The 26014-nt window shown below is 40.3% G+C and overlaps 1 protein-coding gene across 12 annotated transcripts in view; it reads right to left on the reverse strand.

Annotated features, from left to right (window-relative positions):
- LOC147157788 (CUB and sushi domain-containing protein 3-like) overlaps positions 1-26014 on the reverse strand; it is a 321354-nt gene that overhangs the window by 159963 nt on the left and 135377 nt on the right. For all 12 annotated transcript variants that reach the window (XM_086061991.1, XM_086061989.1, XM_086061992.1 and 9 more), the window contains one exon: positions 13161-13273. In XM_086061991.1, the coding sequence (XP_085918117.1) occupies positions 13161-13273 (113 nt within the window). The remainder of the gene's footprint in view (positions 1-13160; positions 13274-26014) is intronic.

Below are 26014 nucleotides of genomic sequence, written 5' to 3' on the forward strand. Positions count from 1 at the left end.
GCCAGATTCTCTGTTGCCGAGACGTCAGCCCAACATGCCGACTTCCATTTGATTTCCCACCCCTTGTGTCTCTAAGTGAATGAGCACATAATGACAGCCGTCCGAGCGCTCACACGGCCGTGCGAGGAGGCCCAATTAGAGGCCCTTCACCTCCACTTTGCTGCTCTGCAAGATCATGTGAATGCTTCCCGCCCCATGCTGGCGTGATGATCAATGCCCGCTTCAATAAAGCTGTCCATGCATTTCACAAACATACCATTGTTGTGAGAGGTGCCGCCTTTACAATAGTGAATCCGCAAAATGGTCAAACTTTGTCAACATGTTATGCCAACGCTTGACAGCGTAGGCAAAAAATCTAGGCAATTTAGTGGGCACCATCTGTCAAAGATACCTGCCTCCGGCTGGGGTTCATTTGGGTGAATTCCCTCGTAGGAGTTTGCCAAAATAATAGTCTTGGAACCTGGCCCAAAATGGCTGCTTCAAGCCCAAATCACTGACTTCCTGTTCAATTCAATGCGTGGGTCTTGAAGACTTTTATGTGCGTCCTGTTATGACAGGCATGTCTGCCCAATTTTGTGTGGACTGGTGAAACTGCTATCAAGGGTTAATTTCTTCCAAACATAGGTGTCAGAGTCCGGTCCTCGAGGGCCTGAGTCCTGCATGTTTTCGAGGTTTCTGTACTCCAACACACCTGATTCAATGATCAGGATCATTATCAAACTCCTTAGAGCTAGCTGATGAGCTTAACTCATTCACTCCCAGCCATTTTCACTGAAGCAACCCCCTTCGCTCCCGGCTGTTTCACTGGATTTTGACTGATTTTGTAAGGGCAGCAGAATATTGTGTGGAACCTACCAAAAGAAAGATTACAGTCTCTTCTTTCATCAGGAAAAAGTACATTTGTATCTGTTTTGCAGCAATTAACATTAGAATATAGCTAAGTTTCATCATTAATCATGAATCTGTTTAGAACTGTGGGTAAATAAGCTTTTTTTTCAACATGGCCCTGGTTGATCTCTTGCACTCTGCTGCCACCCGCTGGCCGTTTTTGTAATTAATAAAATGTCTTCACCCGTTCTCTGCAGTTTAGAGTCTGCATCAAAAGCTTCTGTATGCTCTAGCTTAAAAAACAAACAAACATAAATATGTCTTTGGACACTTCAAACATTTGAAATAGAACGTATTGATACGTTTTTTTGGGAGCAAAGGATTTAAATATGAATCAGCTGTGTTGAACGTAGGAAACTTCTAAAACATGCAGGACTGAGGCCCTCGAGGTTCTGACTTTGACGCCACTGATTTAGGATATCCAGTTTAAAGTCCATGTACCAGTATGCTCATTGTTTACACTAGCACAGCAACTTTAACACAATAGAAGGACAACTACATGTTACAAGTAATGAAATAGTTATTTAGTTAACAAATGTGTGCTATTAGTACTAGCAATAACATAATGAAATTTGACTGGCTAACATCTAGCACCTCTCGTCGTGCCCAAAGGTACGTAAATTTTAATTCGGGAGCGCTGTAGACGTGACGTTACAAGGCACATCCAATAGGCGGAGTGGTTTCAGAGTGCTAACAGTAATAGTGTATCCATGCTAGTTCCTGGTAGGTCGCTAAACAATGTCTTCCAAATATGGGCAAGCTTACGCTTGGGCGCTCTCGTCCCTGCGCCCTGTCACACGGTGAACACCAAGTGCAGTGTGAAAAGGGCATTTTCAGCAGTGGAATGCAAAATGACGATTAAACAAGTATTTCTAATGTGCTGAATTGTCTTACTAGTCAAGACTAGTACATGGATCTTAAACTGGATATCAACAATTTTGAATAATGCTCAGAGGGATTTCCATAAGTGACAAAAAAATCATCACCTTTCCTGCCTCAAACTAGCTGCATGCACCCGTGAATACTAGGCTCCAGTATTAATCAAAAGGCGTGAATGCTAATTGGCCCGATCAATAACGGGTCGTTAGGCCCAGGGGGAGGGAGCCGGCGACCAATAGGAAATTGTTATGTGTGCGACACATGCACACACAGGCACTTTGAAACGAGTGCCATCTGGAAAGATGGCCTCACCTCAGCGAGAGATTGTCGAGGCAGACGGGGTTAGCGGAGGCAGATCGAAAGCTACAGTATGTCCCTAAAACGGAATCAATATCCATTAAGAGACTGAACACCACAGAGAAGCACAGAGGCTGAGAGAAAGAGATTTCCAAAAGAAGATCAGATGCCACATGTGACATTGAACAGAGCTGAGTAAATGAATGCGGCCCTTGAGAGCTGATCAATAGCGCACAACACTTCTTCGCTCGCATACATGCACTTTCTTTTTCAATGTCTTCCTCGCTTAAGTGCCAGGGTTCTATCAGCCATTGTCGCTATGATGTTCAGTCCCATGAAGATGATGTGCCGCAGCTCAACCTTGACCAAAGTGAGCTTCATAGTCAGTCCAGTACCCCAGAACAAAGAGATTATGATGATCGCGGTTGCTGTATGGAGATACCATTGGGAAACATCACAATCATCACCCGTAGCATTTACTGTTTCTCTATTTACCAGCTATATAACATTTCCTGAAGTTCTCCTTCCAAGAACTGCCAACTTTGAAAGAGTCTCCCCTGTTTGATGCAATTGCAGTAATGAACAGTGACACCCCGAGGGGTCACCGGAGGGAGTTTTTATTGTGTTATTTTTTTTTACCCTCCCCTCCAGCTGTCACTTCAGACTGATCTTTGACTTGTCCTCAAAAAAAGTGACAGTGAGTGTGCTGACAGCCGGGTGGGGGCCTGTGCAAGGTTAATGCTGCTAAGTGATGTATGAATCATTAAGCAGTACGCCATGTACACATTAGTGCCTGTAGAGACATACCCAGCATGTGTGTGTGTCTCGGCATAAGTTTCTTCGACTCTGGTTGGAGACTTGATTGAAAGTTCAAGCATTGCTTTTTATGCAAAAAGCGGCCTATATTAGCGTATTTCCACTGGAGCCCAGCACGGCTTGCTGGAGAGTCAGCTCAGCCCAACCCACGCACGCACTGCGTTTCCACCTGGTGGTGTTTTACGTAATGTCCTGGGCTCGCTCTGGCTCAACATAGGCGTGAGGGCCGACACGGTAATGGAAACGCTCGCCAACACCATGCTGGCTTCGCGCGGTGCGGTGCCGGGCTCCAGTGGAAATACGCTAATGGCGTCTGTTGGGGTGATAGTCTTTTCAGGGGCCAACTAGTAGGGATGGACTGATTAGCAGCCGGGCGAATTATGGGTGCAGATATTTGGCACTGTGACATTGTTTTACGAATCTGAAGGCTGATAAAGATGAGCAGTAAATGCGAGCAAACGTAACGAATTTAGGGTTTTCATCAGCATTTGTAAGATGTTCACAGACTTGTCTCAAAGACATTTCGAACATATTCAGACAATTTTTCGCTGGCTGCGAAGATCTTCTGAAACCTTTTACAAACCCTGATGGAAACCCCAAATTAGCTACATCTGCATGCATTTATCACACAATAACCGTGGTCGTTAAGACCTTGCATACTGCATTGCAACCATTGTTGTTTTCCTGTGGTTAACACACCATTATACAACTTACCACTGTCTTTTAAAGTAGGCGCACTATTTGAGGAAAAATGCTATATGTGTATGTGTGCTAACACCATCAGTGCACGTGCTGCTTGACTAGCTTCAGTATGTGCGTGTCAATCTGTGCGGGGTATCTAATAGGCGCGCTTATTGCAGTGTGACTTATTAAATCTAACGTCACGGCAACCTCCCTGGAGAGCCGAATGACACAAGCGTTGCATACCAGCACACCATCTCCCGAAACCTATAAACATTACGTTCATAGGTCAAAATTACAAGCATACTGTATATTTGGGCGATTTCATGAACATATTATGAATGGATCGTTTTTTTGTTTGTTTGTTTGTTTGTTTGCTTTAAATAAGATGATGGGTGGAAAGAGTGACTCAGAAATGTCAACACAGTGACATTTAAGTACGATTACCAAAAATAGACTCGGTCAAAGTCGACTGATGTTTGCAAACATTCAAGTTATGACATCGGCCATCCATCAGTCACTTGACACTTCCATCAATTCCTTCAGGCAATCAATCATTTGTATCAAACTATCTCGGAACCAGGGACTACCCAGTACTCTTTCTAACCATATGAGTGAGGTCAACAAGATTTATGATTTGAGGATATGTGATGAGAAACGACTCATATAAACAGATGCTAACTCACCTAAAGGGGAAGTCAACTCCAAAATGTTACATTATTTTGAATAATATTGCGTTTGTGGAACATATATTAAGCATGAAAATCCACCCAGAGGCCATTTTTGTCGCTTGCTGTTGACTGAAAATTACATGACCAAAAACAGCAAAAAAAAAAAATCCATCATCAGTACAGTATATCAAATTTTGTCCAAATTGTAAAGAATTATTTTGAGACAGGAGAGAAAAAGACAAGACAAGACTCGACGAGACCAGCCAAGTCAGGACAAGACAGACGTACACGTAAGTTCCAAGTGATTCTGTAATATCAAAAGGCATCTGACAGGCCTGGATTTTATATCAACGAATCACTTTCAAGTTGGCCTTGCTTCACAAAAAAGTAGTGAACATCATTCAGAAGAGGTCAATATATCATATGGCGCTCATCAAACGGCTTTTGTGCTGCCTGCTACTTTTTAATTAAAATACCAAGGTGTCACACCAATTGCCACGTTTTGGTACGTTTTAGGGACATTTTTCTCAGGCTTACACAAATTGGATTTTTTGTTATTTCTTTGGACATGAGACATCATCAGTGTCCTGTCAAGGTGAGATCCATTTACTGAAATGACATTACGTTGTCACATTGAGACATGGACATGCTGACATCAATGCACCGTTATATAAAACTTGTGAATCTCTTTCATAGATATTAAAGGAGGCATGCATTTTTCATCATTTAAAACAGTTGCCATGTGTTTCAATGTCAAATTCCCAAAAGATAAACAATTACAGCAACCTTTTCACCATTTTCTTACCTTGCTAAAATGAGCATCTGTTAAGGGGGGTTAGTCATGTGTCATGTAAATGAGCTACTAGTGAGGTGGTTTCTCATTTTCTACAGGAGCGCAGGAGCCGGAGTATAAAGGACATTAACTTACATATTATGTGACTGGTGTATTTGTACGTATCAACCATCCACCTACTGGTGATGGTTGACAATAAGGAGAAACTACTGGAGATGTAGAATGCTACGGTAGCTTCCAGTGCTAGACATTAGCAAAAAAGTAGTTTCTATTTTCTATTTTAATTTATTAATTTATTTATTTAATTTCCTAGTGTTTTGCTAGAGTCACTTTTTTGTAAGCAAGGGGTATTAATCTGAATTTTTTTTTTTTTTTTGGTGAGTGGTATACTTGAACCTTGTTGGTGATGTTTAACAAGGAAAGATAGACTTCTACATTATATTCTTGTGCTAGCCAATAGCTAGGTTTGTACTTCCTGTTTTAGTTTGTCATTGTCATTTACTAGACAGGACTCCTGATATTGACAATTTTTTTTGTATTTTTTTTATATTAACAGTACACACATTTGAAACCATCTATTTGTGAAGTTTGACGAGAAAACCACTGAATATACTGTCTTTGTAGGGGTAGCTAGGTTAGCTTCTCCTACTAGCTAACTAGCATCGTATGTGTTGCAGCTTTACATTTAAGTTGAGCTCATTTAACATTTCATCTTATACAAATACTTGCAAGACACTGTGTTAATACTCTTACTTTTTTTCTGACGGATAATACACAATCGATCAACCTTTGCCAAGACTTGTATGATAATTAATAATCCAAAAGTGTTACCGAAAAAAACGATATCAATCCAATGGGAAATTGTATTTCTGTGGATGGATTAACATGGGTACTATGCGGTGTTGCATGCATTTCCATTACGGACACACACCTCCGCATTCACATCCAGGGCTTTACACCACCACCCCCCCCCCCCCATCCCCCCTCCGTTTTGTCTCCAGGGACAGTGCTGACATTTTCTCCCTCATTTGAAATGCATGACCCGGGCCGCACTCGCGTATATGTGCACAGCCTCATGCGTATGCGCCGGTGCGCCGCAGGTAGCAGTAGGTGAAAATAAGAGATGAAAGAAATAGATGTGAAACAAGGAGGGCGGGGAAAAAAATAAAACAAGACGCGTGTGCTAAAACTGCTAGTGTGAGATATGCATGTCGCTGTAGTGAAGAAAGAGAGCAGTCACTTTGTCAGTGGGGAACGCAGGCTGTTACAGTGACAAAGAGTCAGCCTGGCAGAACACATAATCATGTTAGGCTAACAATTGCCACGCACAAACAAAATAAACTTTCTTTGTCACTACCTTGTGTCGTCTTGATGTACACTGAGGAGCTTTATTTTGAAAAAAAGTAGTGCTTTGCCAAATAAAAAAAAAACAAATACGTCTTTGGTAGCATGGCAATATTAAAAATAGAACATATCGATATGTTTTTGGGAGCAAATGAGTTAAAAAGCCTTTCTTGGAGGGGTCTCAGGGGGTTGGGGGTCCCTACCACCCAATATTACAAGGTTACGGCTGCACTTGGATGACAGTTAATAATGTTAAAATTCTAATTAAAACATTGTCTACAGAGTTAATTAAGCTTTCATGACGGCGTGAGAGCCCGCACCAACACCAATCACACTTTAAAGGCCACAGGTGACGTTCCAGGCCAAATCAATGCATCTGATAACAGAAGGCAAGGCCTCCTCGGAGGTCTACATGCTACTGTATGAATCACCTTTGTTCATCGGCTGCATATGATCACATTTACTCGGCGATTAAGTTTTACAATTAACACAGAAGGTCAAGTATGCCAGCAAAGCAGGGCTACATGCTTAATTACAGAAAGGTCGCCAGTGCAGGTTATGTTTTATTCAATGGCAGTGTTTCTGGAACCAAGGCCGCATACAGATTTCCTTAACAAAAAGATCCAATATTAATACTTTCTTTAAGCAACGTTTTTGGGCTGACTGCTCGGTTTCATCTTCTAGACAAAACAAGCTTACTTGTATTGAGATGCGGAGTTTGAGCCCAAGCTGAATATTAAACAGTCACAACGATGTTTGCCAGTCACAAAAGTCCACAAAAGGCTTCTTTTTCTTTGGTCTGCAAACAAAAACGAGCGGTGCCGTTGCTGTTTTTGTGACTCCCTGCCAGTGAAAAGGCCACATCCATTACATGACTGAGTGTCTTTGTCAGCACGCACTCAAGCGGTGTCACCACAACTGATAACGCAACTTGATCACGCTCACAAAGAGGAGCATGACACAACACTTAAAAATACACACGAGGTATGCTTTTAAACCTTGGAGATATTTAGAGTTAAGGCTGGTGTCTACCAAAGGTTGTTAGCCATGTCACCTATTTGACATTCTGGAGTTGGCTCCCCTCATCTACCCTACAACACTTACCCTAAAAGAAATTCTATTTTTTTATGTTACATTTTAATAGTTACACATCCAGTATGTAGCTTTGACGGTGGAGATCAGAAAACTGAATGCTGGGGAAGGATCATGCACCTTTTCATTACATTACGTCCACCTGCTACTCAAGGATTTGGCAAACGGTCCCAAAAGTTCCCAAACTGTGGCAAATACTTTCCAATCTTCGTGATACTGTCCCAAATACCCGCTAATAGTCGCAAACTGTCTTTCACAAACACTTTCCCAAACATTTGCACATTGTCTCTATGAATCGCTAAAAGTTGCTAAATGTTGCTAATGATAGAGGTGCCCCGCTGATTTGTGTCAACATTTGTCAGAAAAGTTGACAAATCCATCATTTGCTACTTTCGCAAGAGAGATACAGTTGACCGGATTTTCTAAATTAAAACAGGACCATGTGGTTACCAGTGGTTGCGGTAATACATTAGCTAATGCTAAATCTCTTGGTTTGACGAAAACGTATCTGCTAGTGATTTAACAATTAAATTCCTTTTGATATGGTTTATCATATGAATCACTATGGCAACTCTGTGATTGACATGCACCATGGCCAAACAATTGGCTTGCTGACAAAACAAAACAACGGGCCAGGCGAAATCCGCCGAGACTCAGGACACAAGGATCGAAATGGGTTATCTCGTTAAAATCCAGACATCTGATCACCCTCTACCCGTCTCCTCGTGAGCTGGCGAACATTTGAGAGTGTTTCTGAAGGCAGTGAATGTTGATTTCCCGTCAGGGTTCGTTCAAGGTCGCAACGTTTACTAAATGTTCTACAGACAATCGACAACAGTTTTTTTTTCTTGTCGAAAGAAAACTAAATCTGAAAATGTCCTGTTAAAAAAAGAGCTGAATATGGATATGGGTTCAATAATCGCTCATCAAGAATTCTGGCGTAGATTGTTGCTCGGAGAATATCTGACGTTTTAGCAAATGTGTTCCGAACGTGCAGATGTGGTGTCCTCGCCGGGCTCCCGTCACTCGAAATGAACTTAAGACAAGTGAACAAGGTGAAGGAGGACGGCGGGAACAAAAAGAATAATTATTCAACATGGTGTGTGTCTGTGTGTGTGCGATCATCTGTGATTCCTTCTCATCAGCACAATATCAAACCGCCTCTGACATGATGCTAAATAATACATCACTCCCTCTATCTCCCTCGCTCACACACGTACAAATACAGTGTGCATGTGTGCTGCCCCATGAATGAATGATGGTCTGGTGGTCTTCACAGGAAGAGGGGGGAGGGGGGGGGGTGTTGTGTAGATATCCCACAATGACATCAAAGCAAGAAAATGACGGATTTCATTCTTTATCAAAAATTGCATTGGAAAAGAGAATCGAGGAATCTCCCCCTCGCAAACGTGGTCCGAGCCTCCCCTGTGTGAGGCGCGCCTAAGGCAGGTGCTCGGGTTTTTAGCCACCCACTGATCACATGTTCGGATAACCTCCGCTGACAGCATCAACACCGGAGGGGTATGCCGGATACGGAACCCTTACGTGCGGTTTGACCACATTCTCAACTCCTCTGCCTCATGTTTCTGCAGGCCTGCTTGAGAGTATTGTGATTTGATTTGATGTCCAGTTGAACGGCATGTTTGGATTTACAAATCGTGCTGCGGCATTTTCAGGCAGGTGGGCTCCATCCATTCATTTCCTGCTCACACTGCACATGACGGATCACCAGTCTGAATTTGAGTGGGTCTAAATCCCACCCCAATGGCACTACAGTCAGCTATGTGAATCACTTCATCAGTGTTTGCCAAACTTAATTGCACTAAAGTAGCTTTAACATCCCTAACGTCTTGTGTTTAAACAAATAAAAATAGATTATTGCAATTGTTTCACAGAAGGAAGAAGAAATGGATAAAAATATCCCTGTTAAATGTCCTACTATACTTATCTGTCCACTAGTAAAACTGTACCAATTTCAGTTGGTTCTCTCTAGAACAGGGGTTTCCAAATCCTGTCCTTCCCTCCTCCAACACACCAAATTCAAATGAAGGATCATTATCAGGCTTCAGCAGAGCTTCCTGATGAGCGGATCATTTGAATCAGGTGTGTTGGTCGAGGGAATCTAAAACCTGCAGCATAGTGGCCTTCGCGGACCGGAGACATAGATGTTGCCTTCCTCCAACTCACCTGATTCAAATCAGCAGCTTATCAGCAAACTCGGCAGAAGCCTTAGTATCCTGATCATTTGAATCAGGTGTGTTGGAGGAGGGGAACATCTATACCTTCAGTCCTCAAAGGTCACTATGCTGCAGGTTTTAGATGTTTCCCTCTTCAAACACACCTGATTCCAATGATCAGGATCATTATGATCATGATAATTTGAATTTCCCTCTTCAAACACACCTGATTCCAATGATTCAAATGATCAGGATACTAAGGCTTCTGCCGAGTTTGCTGATAAGCTACTGATTAGAATCAGGTGAGTTGGAGGAAGGCAACATCTATATCTCCGGTCCGCGAAGGCCACTATGCTGCAGGTTTTAGATTCCCTCGACCAACACACCTGATTCAAATGATCCGCTCATCAGGAATCTCTGCTGAAGCCTGATAATGATCCTTCATTTGAATTTGGTGTGTTGGAGGAGGGAAACATCTATACCTTCAGTCCTCAAAGGTCACTGATTCACACCTGATTCCAATGATCAGGATCATAATGATCGGAAGTATAGATGGTGCCCTCCTCCAACACACCTGATTCAAATGATCAGTATACTTATCAAGCTTCTGCAGAGCTTGCTGATGAGCTGCTGATTTAAATTAGGTGATTTGGAAAAGGTTAACATATAAGACATGAATCACCAACTACGTTCCGGAGGAGGGAAACATTCGAAACCTGAAGGACAGCGGCCCTTGAGGACCAGATTTGGACACCCCTGCTATAGAAACTGTTGTTGTTTTTTTTATCTAGGTGCTTCACAACACAGTCACAAACTATGTTGTTGTTTTGTTTTGTCCACAACAAACTCTACAGATATGTTGTACAATAGTACAAGGATGTACTAATTAGATACAGTAGCTAAAAATCCAACAAAAACTTGCTCAAATAGTCAACTGGAGATGGTAAACAGCTATTTGTCCTCATTTCTTTGCTGTTGCAGACAATACATGTCACAATCGGGGGAAAAATTGAACCGCGTCCAGTGTGAGGATAACAAGAGAATTACATGCTGCGGAAATGGACCTGCCAAAAATAATCCATGTTGGATCGTTCCGCCCGTGTGAAGCTCTCCCCGATGAACATTATGGGATGCCGCATATGGTGGATGGTGGCTGATGCACATATAAATAACGGGGGACTCTTAAGATGACTCCCCGGGAAGCGTTCTGAGAGAGCAAACATTTTATATTGAAAATCGTTTTGACACATTACCAGTGGGAACAAGAATGGCTGGTACGTCATGCTACATTTATGACGGTAAGGATTTTAACTTAATATGATTCTTGTTGTGTCTTCACTTTTGAGACCCTTTAGAATCTGTTAGGACATGTTTGTGTATTTTAAAACATTTGCATACATTATTTTGATCTTAATTTCCAAGAATAGAGAAACGTGGTTAATGATTGCAATCAGTCTCTATTCAAACACGACGTGTATGAAATGAGATGATTGCAGTGAGTAATGGGAAAAATATGTTATACAAATGGGGCACGGCATCTACGACATGGACGGACAGTCTTTGAGGAAATATGCTTTTATTTACTCCATTGGAAAAAATGGAAGTGTTTTGGTATTTCATCACCGGTGACATTTATATGACAGCAGAGCAAGATAAGAAAAAAAATTGCATGCATAAAAGCCCAACGTGGTTGTAAATTGTTTAAATTCTCGTATCGCATTTGCCCCCGCGGGGCCGACACTCTTTACGCTCACTTCCTCAATGAGCACATCAAAGTTCTTTTTTTTTCCCGAATCTAAATCTGATCTGGACACAGTGACGATCACGCATAATGAGTTCTAATTTTAGCCACCGCTTCAGTCATTTTTTATTTAATTTTTTGATATCTGGGCTTTCATCTGCGAGAATGACGTCAAGTTGTTTATTGCTGGCCTACGGTAAAAGCGCAACAAGGCAACGTTTTTGCAAATGTCTTATTTAAAACGGTAGTGATGAAAAACAATCAATCAGGCAAAACTAAGAGGTTGTCAATAAAATGTCTGTGTTTCATTCCAATGCGTCATGAATCCTAATTTACAGATACGATTCTCACACTTGGATGTTCAGATTGGATTGTTGATGTCGGTGGTGAATGATGCAAACTGTCAAAACAAATTAAGACCACATTTCCGACTTCATATTGATCATTTTGATACGTACTGAAGTTGAAGTAAATTCAATGGAACATGCTTCACTGATAACCTGGTAAACAATTTTTTGGTAGCTTTAACCCATGAGTATGGGCAGTTTCTATTTCTTGCTAAATCAAAATCCTGACCCAATGTGCAGGGTCAAATAATAATAATAAATAACCCAACATATGTTCAGTTTGGAGCCAGCAATGGGTTAGCCATTTCACCCAACTTGGGTTACTTTTGACCCAGCAGAGTGCTGAGGCAGGATTTCCTCAATGTTTCATTTTACGGGAGGTTTCATACTATCGTTTCCTGAAAAGGATCACTGGAAGGTTGTCCTAAGAGTTCAGTCGGACAACATGGTAAGCGGGAGAATTGATCTGTGCCATTTTATAAAGTAAGCACCAAAAAAAAAACAGGCCATGACCTGGATTACTTTCCAGGCCAACGAAAAAATGGAGAGCCATGAAATGAGCCGTTTTGGAGCCCAACCAGACTTTAAATCGATTCAGCTGTCAGTCGGCCGTTTCGGAATTGGTACTTGGAGCAGGCTTCATTTGTGCAGTGTATGCTCGCCTTTTTGAAACCAAGCATTTTCACGAGTTACAAAATGAAGGACTGGCAGTTTGGACAAAAAAAACAAAAGCTTTTTCTCCTTAACCGTACGTCTCTAACAGAGTGTCCTCAGTAAGCGGGTTCATCTTGAAAATGTCCCACTTTTGGGTAACACCGTGGCACTTTTACCGGCAGACCTGATCGCTCACAATGCCGACCGGTCTTGACAGCCGCTGACTTTGGAAAAGAATTAAAGTGTCACTCGTGACAAGCTGAGAAGTGAACATGTCAAATTCTTGGAGAACTTTTTCTGAAGTCCTTCAAAGACGCTGGACTGGGGATAAAAGAGAAACATGGGAGGCCCTCATATTGCTATGGCGGGAGATCAACACGATGCCTTGAGGAACTCCGTGGAAGTCAAAATCGTGACTAAATGCCAATTGGTTCGCTACTTATGTTGGAGCAAAGTATTTTGCTGCAATATAGTTAAATTCCTTCACTTGTACGATCTATAATCTAGTTATTTTTGTTCTGTTTCTTTTTCAGCAGAACCGAGTTGTCACGTCTTATTTACTCACTCTATGCCTTATTTTCAGGCTTTTTTGTGGCCTGCATTTTTTCTCTTATCGCCACGGAAACAACTTAAGCGCACGTCACGTTGACTCGACTGAAAGCATTTGCTATCAGGCCTCGCGTATTGTTTTGTTTTGTTTCCGGCGGTGTTGCTGCAAACATTGACACTCGCACAAAGACACACAGACACGCAAGTGCCAACGCGTTGACACTCTCTGACCTTCGTAGATGAGCTTGAAGCCGTGTGCGGAGACGGCAAAGTCGCTCGTCAGCCTCAAAGAGAAGACGTTCCCAGTGCTGGTGACCGGAGGCGGCACCTGGAAACCTGTTAGCCTGCGGAGGAAAAACAAACAGATACTCAACAACTCTCATACATCACTTCCTGAGTTGCCTCAAACTTGCTCATGATAACACAAACTTAACTCAAAACACACCCAAAAAAGTTTTCAAAATAAAAATGACATCTGGATGGTTTAAGTTCCTAACTGTTTTCATCTTTGACCAATAAGTAGAATAACAATACATTAAAAAATTATATAAATTACAATAAAAAATAAAAAATTACAGAAGGCATTTTAACCATAACAAATAAGAAATGAAACAAAAACAAATCGAAATATGTCAAATTAGTTAAATAAAATAAATATTTAAAACACAAAAATTAGGGGAATTCCCATTTCACAAATCACTCTTTATATTGACCTAGTTTCAAAATTGGAAGATGCTGAAACCCAAATGACAATACAAACACATGATCTCAACTTTTTCAACAGCCGTAGCTGTAACAAAGCGCTGTACACAAAACACAAAATAATACGTAGGGGGTGGGAAGTACATAAATATGCACCGATATACTGAAATAAAACAGATTTTTCCTATCCTGTAGAAAATTGGTAAGTACACCAAGAGTATAAATGGTGTTGAACAACAATAGCTGCACACATAAATTGGCTTCCAGGAAATCGTCTTTCTATTCATACGCGGCTGGTTTGATGACACCACTATTTGTGTTTGCTCCTCATACGCCGGCCTCTGAGGTACCACACAAACAACTCTCCATTATTTGAAAATACATTTTAATTTAAAAAAAGGAGGAGGGGGGTAGCAATAAAAGCTAACAGTGGATGGGGGGCTTTTAAATAAATCATGTCACAAGATTAAAGCCCATAGAGTTGTGTTGCTTGATAAATAAACAGGCAAACAACCAGGAGGGAGCACAAAGGCAGTGTTGGATTTTCTGAGACATCTATATATATATATATATATATATATATAGAGAGAGAGAGAGAGAGAGAGAAAGAGAGATTATTCAATGTCTTGGAGCTAAAAAAAAAAAAAAAAAAGAAAGAAAGAAAAAACTACATGAAAAGTGTGGAAAATGGTTTCACACCTACCAAACTTCACACCATGGAATTTCACAGCAGTTTTAACAAGGAAATAAGACATATATTGTAGATAATAATCTGAAAGCTAAATACAAATAAAAATCATTTTATGAAAATGATTTTAATAAAAAAAGTGTTATGACAAAAACATTATTTAATTAATTTTTTTTTTTCAAATTTCAAAATGATTTGTCAATAAAAACTTAGTTAAATCATTAATATTTCTGTTATTTAAGAACACAATATGGATCTACAATGGACACTAAAGTCATCCAAAATATAAAAAGAAAGAAAGAAAATCACATGAGAAAAAAAATGGATAAAAGGTGTCATTATTTTAAGTCAAAGAACTAGATAATATAAAGCATGAAAAAATATTGAAGATTAATGAAAATTACACTGGATTAATCCTAATACAGCATATTAAAATTAAAATAAACACTACATAAAAATATTAAAATTAAGATTAACACCATAGTTAAATAAAAAATAAAAAACTATAGTATAACAAAAACAAAAGGAAACACTGAACAAAAATTCTAGTCAATTATAACATTTTTAATACACAAAGCAATTATAGATAGTAAATAGTACAATAAAAAAATCAAAAGTAATGCGTTCCTCTCTTAGGTAAAAAATTGTTGTTACCACCTGCCGAAAGTGGGGGGAAATGAATCCCATTCCAAGAAAGCTCTCATGTTTTCGTGTCTCCAAAGAGCTGTTTTAAAACATTTACTTTACAACATGTCATGACTGTTTCTTGTAGCGGCTGACCTATCCTTGCACCCATCACTCTCTTCACTACGCCATTTCATCTTTTATACCCCAAGTCTATTTATTGGACTCCTCAACAAACAAGAGTAAGACTTATCCCCGTCTTTTACACGTTGTCGGGAATTCGTTCGGCTTTGGCATCCTCTCCTTGTGTAAAGGCACTTTTCGATCTCTATGGTTAATGTATCATTTATCTTTGTGTGTGCGATTACATATTTGTGGATGCGTCCCATCGTGTTGTCAGTGAAGTTGCTTGCCTCTCTTATGTTTGAATTGATTGTACATTCCCCAAAAAATACAGGATCAAGCTGGTAACATTTCGTTTTGGGCAATATGCCATCATAAACAAGTCATGCAGGCATATGGAATTATGTTATGTTATGCTATGCTATGCTATGCTATGCTATGCTATGCTATGTTATGCTATATTATGTTATGTTATGCTATGCTGTACTATGTTATACTATGCTGTACAAAGATATATTCTGGTGTCACGCTAAATTTAAGTTACATCATGCCATGGTAACCAATGTTATGGTTTTATACAGTACTATGCTCTATTATGTCGTGCTGCACAGTACTATGTAATTCCATTTTATGCTACGCCATGCTGCATTAAATTGTGTTATGTTAAGAACCTGTGTGGAAGGCGGTCGAGTTTCTCACAGAATAACAACGTAAATGTGCGCTCTGTTGCACTAAACATGTCTTATTTGCACCATTAAAATGGCCAAAGAACATTTTTTTGCAGCAACTATGATAATTAACTAATGATGAATGGATCACATCGCTCTCGTAAAGGGAGAGGCGCGCGCGACCAGATAGCTTTAAATTCTATACATACTGTGTGTGTGTTGTAGGAGAAACACTCGGCTGGTATTAGCTTGCTTGTCATTTTCAATGTGAATGTGATTTCATCCCGATGCACGATACACACGCGCGCGCACACATAAAGCAAGCATGCAGTCCCGCTAATGTGATTGACAGCCTCCTTTTCTCCTTCTTTCACTTGCCTCTGTCACTTTAGAGCCGTTTGGGGGATGTTAGGAGTTGATGTTTTCTTTAATAATGCGAAAAATGAAGATGATATATGTGAAACCTGGCCGCAGATACGTGAAATAGGAAGCCCGCAGATGTAAAGCCCCTGTGAACTTCTCACTTCAGATCGAGTAACTGTCAATTTAAAAGCCACTTACTTTCTTCACACCCCCCTCGTGGGGGTTACGCTTTCTTTCCACGAATGCCAACCAATAAACCGCCCCCGCGGTCCACCTGCCCGGCGATGACGATCCCCCCCTCCTTACTCAGAGCAAACACATCAGTTTGCACGGGGATCCCTCGTGTGTAAGAACAGACTAACCGTGCCGATTCTCGATGAATTTTGCAATTTCCGTCAACCCTCTACGGAGTTTTATGAATTAGCAATAAGCTAGCTGGCTTTTGTTTTGTTGAACATTTTAGTCTTTAAATTCACAATGTTGAATTATTTTTAAATAAACACTCTTATTAGGTAGCTCAGAGCACGAGGGGCTAATTATTACTTTAAAGATGTGTTTTAATAAGTTTAAATGATTTTAAAGCATTTGGGAGAAATAAAACAAAACGTTATTTTTTTTAATATGGGCTCTTTTTATAGCAGATTTGTGCCTATGGTATGTGGGCCTGGGATGTATTCCACACGGTAAACACCATTATCTCTATTAATAATAAACATAATGCCCTGTTTTGCGATGTCTGCGTTTGAAATGACATCCAAATGAGATTGGTGAGCGCTACAGCGGCACGCAAGTCACGGTCTGGTCGTCAAGCATTCTTGAATATGGCGTTTAATCAGGAGGAGGTTTACGGCAAGTCAGGCGTGCAGGGTCGCTGGGGGACACAAATCAGTGCGGATGGAAGTGAGATGCTTCCCCTTCCCCACCACACTTGTGGCAGTTTTGTTAGCATCCTCACACTGTAACCATGACAACGGGGCTGCTAATTGGTGTCCTTGAGCTAACAACCCAAATGTGGGTGCAGCATTGAGATGTGTCGGCCATGACACCGACAGGACGTGAGAGGGGGAGAAAATGTGGAGTTCCTGTGCAGCCTCCACTTTTCCAAGTTTGTTTGTTAAGAGTCCAGTCAAGTTTTTTGACTAGAAAATGAACTACAACAGGGCCAGAACTCTTGCCCAGACACTCAAATACAGAATTATCAGCTAAGTTATTGAGTGTTTTTTTAGCTTGTTCCAAAGTAAAGTAATTACTAAAGCTCGGACTTGCACCCAAAATTTGCATTTGCTATTTGCTATGGCTTCTTGGCTGTAATGAGAATGACTTGGCTAGCTGTGGTGATGATGACTTGGCTGTGGCGATGACTTGGCTGTGATGAAGGCTACTTGGCGGTGGCTTATGTACAATTTTTATAAACCTTTGTGCAATGCATTTTAATTGAATCATTGAAGTAGATGTTCCACCATATATTTAACAGTTTTAAGTCGTATTTTAGATTAACGCTTAGCTCTGCTAAATTACTGTAGTCAACTTTCTGTTTGTTATACTTGGCAGGTCAAGTATTTTTTTGGTGATATTTTGTTGCAGAATTGACAGGATTAGATTATTGATTTGGAAAGGACTTCTACTGTTTGTCATATTTTGCTGTTAATTGGTATTTTAAAAGATTGTTAAGCCTCATTTTAATCTTCTACCAATTGTAGAAGACATCTTTTTTTTTAATCAACATTATTATCGCTAAAGTCCACTCCATTCTTTGCTATCGTTTCCCATCACCACACATTAATTCACCAGCCCCACAGACACACACAGACACACACGCTTGCCTCGTTAAAGCCATTAATGGTGTTTTTATCCGAGTTCACAAACGTCTGCTTCTGTTATTTCGCCACGTTTCATCATGCGGCATCTCGTTAGCATTCATATAATCATCAGATAAACTCTGTTTGACACAAGCGCTCGCACGCGCCCGCGCATTCACACATTGAGGAGGAGATGAGGTCCAGAGGTCATAATTGTTCAGGTTGGCTGGAGAGTCAAGGGCAAGCACATTCATTTTCCGGCTTTTCTCCAAAGTTCAACACTGTTTTAAATTTTTATTCTGTGTGCAAGGGACGGAGGAAAAAGTGATGAATTTCTCCTAATTATTAGCTCGAGCATAATTTATTTATTTATTTATTTATATATAGAAATGTCATCCCTTCGATTCTTCCTCCTCTCTGCATCTTGATTTATTTACCTCAATCATGTGCAAAGTTCAGGGTCTGCCGTCATGTGATTGATTACCAGCACCGGCCTGAGTGACATGTATATGCGCACACATTCAGTATGTGTCGTCAATGGTTACTGGTGTGTCTGGTAAATCCCTCATTGGCATTGTGTGTGTGCAAGTATGTGTGAGCTGGGTCCTTGACTGTGCTGGTGGGTAATCCATTCAATTAGTCAGACAGACACACATTCATACAGTACACCCACACAAACACACGTGAGTGTTGATGTCAGCGCAAGTCCTGGAGGGGGGCACATTGTGTTGCTCATCATGACTACAGTAGTATTTAAACAAAATAATAAAAATAATAATAATAATAAAGTGTCAAATAGCACTCTAGAAAATTGTGCATTATAAAAATAAAAATAAAAATAAAAATAAAAATAAAAATAAAAATAAAAATAAAAATAAAAATAAAAATAAAAATAAAAATAAAAATAAAAATAAACATAAACATAAACATAAACATAAACATAAACATAAACATAAACATAAACATGTTGGCCATCCCTCAACACTCCACATGATTGGCACCCACGCCAGCTATTGGCACCAGCAGCCAATCCTTCGCACCGTTCACACCATCTGATTCGAGATTCGGTGGAGTCACTCGCCCCCCACCCAGGAAGCGAGGCACTCCGACGGGGGGGTCGAACAGCAGATTAACCTCGCTGTCAGCCCCAGAGGTTCAGAGGGGAACACGCTGTGACTCAGACTGACAAGTCGTAAACACCAAGGCAGCCTTTTCTTGTCCGGCAATGCACTTTCAATGCATCTTAAGTCACAATTATTATTATTTTTTAATTTAAAAAAATAAAGAAAGAAAGAAAAAATCTTTTAATTTCAATTTCATTTTAACATTTGAATTTAGATACATGGTTTGAATTCACTCATCTATCTTATTAATTATTTTAAAGGATGTTGACACTTTTAGACCACTACTAGTACTCACCGATAGCAAGTACCAATACCATTAGTACTTATGATATATACAATTTCCATTCACACAATGACTGGCATGGACGACTTATTCAATGTCAGATTGTTTTGTTTTTTTGCCTTAAGTATCGGCCGCTGATATTGACATCTTTCACGAGTACCCCGTACCTTGAAATAAGGCTGGTATCGTCCCGATACCTCGTATTTGTACTCGCCTATCTCTAATTATTTTAAAAAGTAATTTCTAGGTTTTACACAATCAGGATTTTTGGGCTGATCACTGATCAGAGATTGAGTTTGAAAAAAAAAAGATCACCAATTCAATATCTATGTAAAAACTGGAGGACTGGCTTGACGCCTGCGAATAATTGACATTAATTGAAATGCATGGGGGGAAAAAACATGTAAAAAAAATAAATAATAATAATCAAATGCTGATAAACATTGTATATAACAAACGGTGTGTCTTATTTCGTGAAGCCAATCATGGACGTCATTGATCAACTGGGAAAATTGTGACATTAGAGCCAATCACCAATTTTGCATAAAATGCTAAATATCATCATATTCCAATCCAGCCGATTAGATCGGTGTAAAATCTAGTAATTTTAATTACACCATTATATGTTCAGTCCACGTGTGCAATGTAAGTCCATATTTTGCAGTGACTTTCTTCAGTCTTGTGATTGGCAAAATAAATAGTTTCTTAAAATAATTTAGTTCATCCAAAGTCAACCGAGGTCAGCTTGTCATACTCGTATCATCATTTGTCTTATCTGCCGCACTTTATTTCCAATGTGGGACGAAAAATACAATATGCATTATAGAGTCCACATTTGTTCCCCATAGAAAGTGGCACTGTCCGTCCACGCTGCACTATCGCCGACCTATTGTGACACGACACTTCCATTAACTTTTATACATTTGCCCTTTTGCCGTGCTGAAATAAAACAGCCGCATAGCTTCAACATCAACAGGTGTGACACCTTCACCCCCAACCCCCCTCGGATCGTTGTGACATGCATCCATGAGCAAAGTTTTTCCTGGCGGTATTTTGAACAACATCCGTAAACAACGGCCCTGCGCTATTTAATAATAAATGTTGTGTACCTCCGTCTTCCCCCACCCGCCCTCCCCCTCTCTTTTTTTAGACAGTTAGATAGATAGACACCCACCCCCACCCCCCCCCCCCTTCCTGCTCCCCGAGCTAAAGCTTGTTTAGGCTTCTGGCTATCCCATCACTTACTATTACACTTGACGGGCATTGGGAAGGGTACACACATCAGCACATGCGGTGAAAGGGACACACATAAGGAACAGGGGCTAACACAAATGGACGTGCATGCTGGTACGCACGCTCACACACACACACACACAAACACACACACCTGTGTTGGGCAGATAGGCAGAGACAGATTGCATGCCTCCACTTGCATTCAAAGGGGAGGTGTCAGGGCTGACAGCGACTTAAAGGTACAGTCGTTAGAGAGATATATGGGCCGGGGGGGGATTAGATGTGGTGCTGAGAGAAAGAGGGAGCGTGTAAAAGAAGAAATATGATGGCAAGGGATTAAACGTGCGGCAGACACACGTGGGAGGTCACAAACTTGACGGTGGTAAAGGACTGTCATATACAACATGACTTCATGAGAATTTTGGTGGAAATTGGGACATATTCCACAAACATGACACCAAGATGAAGATACAATTATCAATTCATTTTATAACGGATTAATCATTGAATCTCCAATGTTACAAGTAAAAAAAAATTGTCATAATAAAGTCCAAAAAGAATATAACGGATTGCCATGGCCCTTGTATGTTCATCAAAGCAAGTACAGGATAGAACAACAGCACTGTAGGCTCTTAAACAAAAATATGTGAGTGATTTGGCGTGAGTTGTGGCCTACAGCAGCTTCTTGTGAGTGCTTTCATTTTGTATTTTTGGCTTTACATGGGCTGAAATTAGATTCTGATGCTATGATGACCACGAGCAAAAATACTGCCATACCAAAATATGAAAATTACAACTCTAAAATTGCCGTTTTGTGAAATATTTATATCTATTATTTATAGTCCAAATGGCAAAAAGTAATTATCTTATTTTTAATCCAAATACAGAATACTTGGTATCATGTTAAGTTTAAATAAAGAAATAAATGTTAACATTCTTCTTTTGTTTACATTTTTCTTAGTAAGTCACAGTGTCCAATCACTGGTGAGTTATTTTAAGAACAGACCCGTGGGCTACTCATGTTGTGCTTAGGGCTAACTAAGTTGGCACCTACTTTTTTTTAAGAGAATGGAAATTAAAATGAACCAATAGGCATCCATTTCTTTCATCTTGTTCTCTCCCCCTCCCCACTGTTCAGCATGAACAAGAAAAAATTAATAATTGGAGGCAATTATCGTCAAAAAAAGGTGTCTGGCTTACCCAACTCTGCAAGCAGCCAATCATATTTTGCCCCTTACACTTACTGCGACAGCCACCTTGGCTTTTTAATACCATAGTGAACCACCAAACCAGCAATTGGCCTACTTGATTTTTTTTTATACAATCATAAAGCAAAAACTCCACCAATTACATTGCATTACTTCCATCCATCCATTATCTTTCACATCAAAGTCTTGATTATTCTCATAAGATTGTATGTTTATACTTCATCCTCAAAGCATCTCACCAACTGTATTATTTGATGTTCACGCTCTTTCAGTTTTGTGTCAATCCCGGCAAGCCTTTCAGGTAAATTTCATGTTGGAGCCTTCCCACATGAACTTCAATGGGGGGGGGGGGAGAAATGCAATGCATTCGTGCCTCTTGTAATCCTTTGTGTTGGCGTCTGTCTGCAGTCAAGTGTAAATCGCCCGTGGTAATAACTACCTCTTTGACTTGTTGGCGACAACACAGTGGAACTAAACAGCGGGCCCGCCCATGCATACACACAAACGCACACACACACCCACACACACACACACACAGACTCAAAGGCCTCTTTACACGTCTCTGCACATGACACAGATGCGCATCCCTAAGAATAGAGTTACATGTCAGAGGATTCTAGGATGCCTTAAAACCAAACACTAAATCCAAGTTGCAGACAGCATTCCAATCTAAAATGCTGCATGGAAATGTAAACATCGACCTTGGAGATGGCAGATAACTTAATCAGGAAGGTGGCCATATATACATCCCCCGGCTTGGCGTCATGAATCACTTTTACTTAGGGTGTCCTTCCAAGTCCAGTTTCAGGCGGCGGCGTGGCGCAAAGTGGAGCAAATCCGAGTGGACGCTTTTACAACGTTCAGCGTGATGAATGGCCGCCCCGCTGCAACCGCAACTCCCACTATATACCGGCACAACGTAACACTTGTGGACACGATGTTGTGCTTTTTCAATGCAGAAACAGATTTTATTCGAAGGGAGGTAAATCCAGTTGACAGCGGTGGGAAGTAACTACTGTATTTTTCACATTCACCGATTGTGTTGACTTTTTGTGCATAACCTCCACCTTCTTTCCACCCAAAGTGTGTCCTACTATTTACAGCAGCAAAAGCCGCAATAACCAATTAGGGTTCTATCTTTTAAACCATAAGCCATTTTAAACTAAAAAGAAAAACGTTTCTATAGTTAGAAGTGCAAGTTTCATCCAACCGGAACTCGTTGCTGTCAACACGGGGCGCATAAGGAAATTCATTCTGGCACCCTCCTTGCATTAATTTCCTAATGATGCAGCCAATATTATAAAGCAATCAGCAGCTTGCGCGTGAACGGTTTCCTTTTCTTGTATTGCTTTTTGGGGCATTCTGAATAACTCAACGGTACATTTGAACATTGCTATGAGTTTCCCAGCGGTTGGAGTGAAGCATGGTGCGCTCAGAGCACATTTCCTAAAGCAGGGACAGGGACTTTGGTTGTGAGTCCAAGGTCTACTGTTCTTAGTCTCGGTTTTTGTAAAATACATTTCTCCAGAAAAAATGTGACTTATACTCCGGAGTGATTCATACATACATGATGATGCATTTTTTGGATTTGTGCGGCTTAACACTTTAGACACCGGAGTGAATTATAGTCCGAAAAATACAGTAAGTTCTTATTTTGTAAATGTACTGAAATAAATGTTTCAGGTATTGAAACTGGGCAACTCAAGTACGACGACTTTATACTTTTTCTCCATACATTTGGAAACTGTATTTTCTACTCCTTTGATCGTTTTTCTAACCTGTGCAGAGGTAGACACATTGTAAAAACAACAACAAAAAAGCAAATAGTGAGAAGTATTATCGACGGTAGTTGACCTCGATTAATAGAGTTATTGGGGTCACATAAGGTGGAAACAACAGAGACAGCAGCGAAATGGAAGAACAGGAACCAGGGAGCATTAATGATGACGGCAACAGATTCGGACAAGCAAGACATTTCCCATCGGCCTTATTTAACCCATACTGTTCAGGTCAAATTTGACATATGAGAGCAATGGGGGGGGAAAATATCCCAAATGTCATTCTTTTACCCTGAAATGTTCCCTAAAGTGACCAAAAAAACGTTGACAAATGTCCACTAAAATGGATTCACCAGCATGTGTGAAACCAAGGAAAATGTGTATAAATGGTGTATAAATGCTGTGTACGTGGCATAAATCCAGATCTTTGAGGGACATTAGTAACAGTGATGCACCTATTGACCTTTGAAAGGTCAAGAGTCTAAGTCATGTAAATAATGTATTATTAATATTACATACAGAGAGAACACATTACTGCTGGCTGCCCAATTGAAATTGATTGATTTGTAATTATTTTTGCTAAACGCAAAAACCTAACTACCGCATACACAATCAATCACACAGACCTTTACATACAATTGGGCACCTCGGCAAAAAAAGGTGCGACCAAATCCTGTGTGGTGCGACCAACTGAAAAAGTTAGCGGAAAAGTTAGTGTATAGAACTGCAGAAACCGACTAAATGAAAAAAAACAAATCAACAGATTTTTCGCAACCCTAAGTTGGTCTGCCTCCGCTGCTGAAAAAAATACTCTGATATAGACAATTATTATGAAGAGCGGGAAACTGAACTTTGTTGATGTTGTCAGCTCCAAAAATACTTGTTCCAGTCAACAAAAAGCACAATCTTCTGGCATTCAAAAATTCTCAAGTACTCTGTATTCCTACTGAAGTAACAGTCTGAGTACTTTGGCCATCTTTGCCAGCCAAACCTGCTCTGAGGCCTGCTGTTTGCGAAACACACCATTACGATTCAATAAAACCGGTGACATTCGCAGCGTGCTCGGATGTACAGGTGGCGAATTAAAAGGAATAAAAGGCATGGCCGTGTTCCCGTCCCACAACCGCAATGCTCCCCAGGGGTCACTGAATGATCGGATGATTACGAGAGTGACGCCGGTGATGGGTTTTGGCTTTAACCCTCGCATGATATCAGCCCGATCGCACGCCTACTGGGGGATTGGGAACAGATGTGATGGATACCGCTATCATCACAGCGCCGAATGAGGCAATATTGTTGGGGAAAGTGTTCTTTCCAATCTAAGCCAAGGCACATCCGGCATGTCTTTGAACCATTCGTTATCAGGCCGCACATAAGTTGTATTTTGAAAATCAGGTGCCAACAGGCTACCAAAATGAGGAAAAGCTCATTTATTGGAGAGAAAGGGTTACAGTTTGTCCATTTAAATTTGGTAGTTTTCATAAATCCACTCAATTTTTGCAATCAAAAATAAAGACTCTGCCATTGATTTCCCGGAATCGATGCACATTCATCTGAAGCAATTCATAAGTCGCCTATAAAGACATTTCGCACTGAGAGGCTCGTTATTGCCTTGAGTTGTTAATAAAGCCTTGCATCATGGAGTCTTCCGAGGCGTCTGTTGAACCATTTTTACACAATACGACACAAATCTGAATGGCAACAAGTGGATAAAGAATGCGAAAAATTATAATTCAAGAAAAAACTTGGAAATCTTCCCACTTCAAATACACCATATAAAGTTGCTGCTGTTAAGTAGTTGTAGAACTATATTTATTCCCACTGGTTTTATATGTAAAGCTATAGTTATTCTCTGTAAAATGTATTTTTTGTTCATATTTTTGGGTGTCTGATACATATTGATTGGATTTACAGTAATTCCAGATTTCTCGTTTCTAAGTAACCGTAATCTCCCAGTGTGAACCGTAACACCCGCCATGAGCGTGAGTTGCCAGTGTGAGTGTTTGCACACTCGAGCGCAATCTCGACATTGTCAGTGCTGTAAAACGGTGTCGAGTAATGAACGGGTGGGATATGAGGCACCAAGCCAGCGGGTCCTTTTCAAGTTTTCAAGGTAAAAGGTGTTGGGGCTTTTTAGAACAGTTACCCTAAGATTTAATTAGAGCTCAATTATTTTTAAATAGCTTTATATATTTAAATAAGTCACTTTTCTGAGGGTTTTTCCATTCTCAAAAATCCTATATTTTTTTTCTGGCATGTAGGAAATGACCTTTGGATGGAAACGTAATGCCACTGAAATTTTGGGAAAATGTAAATGGGTACGGTATATAGTACCGTAGATGCACAAAAAGTCCCACAAAAAGTCTAAATATGTTGACCATTGCCAGGGGCTGTTCAAAGACAAACTCTAATTCTGTCCAACTGTTACAAATTTTAGACACCAAAGACAGTTGAACTTGAACATTTGGTCTATCATATGCAGACCCATAAAA

The sequence above is a fragment of the Leptonotus elevatus genome, chromosome 19, assembly GCF_054856555.1.
Source record: "Leptonotus elevatus isolate MCC_2025b chromosome 19, RoL_Lele_1.0, whole genome shotgun sequence".
Lineage (NCBI taxonomy): Eukaryota > Metazoa > Chordata > Actinopteri > Syngnathiformes > Syngnathidae > Leptonotus > Leptonotus elevatus.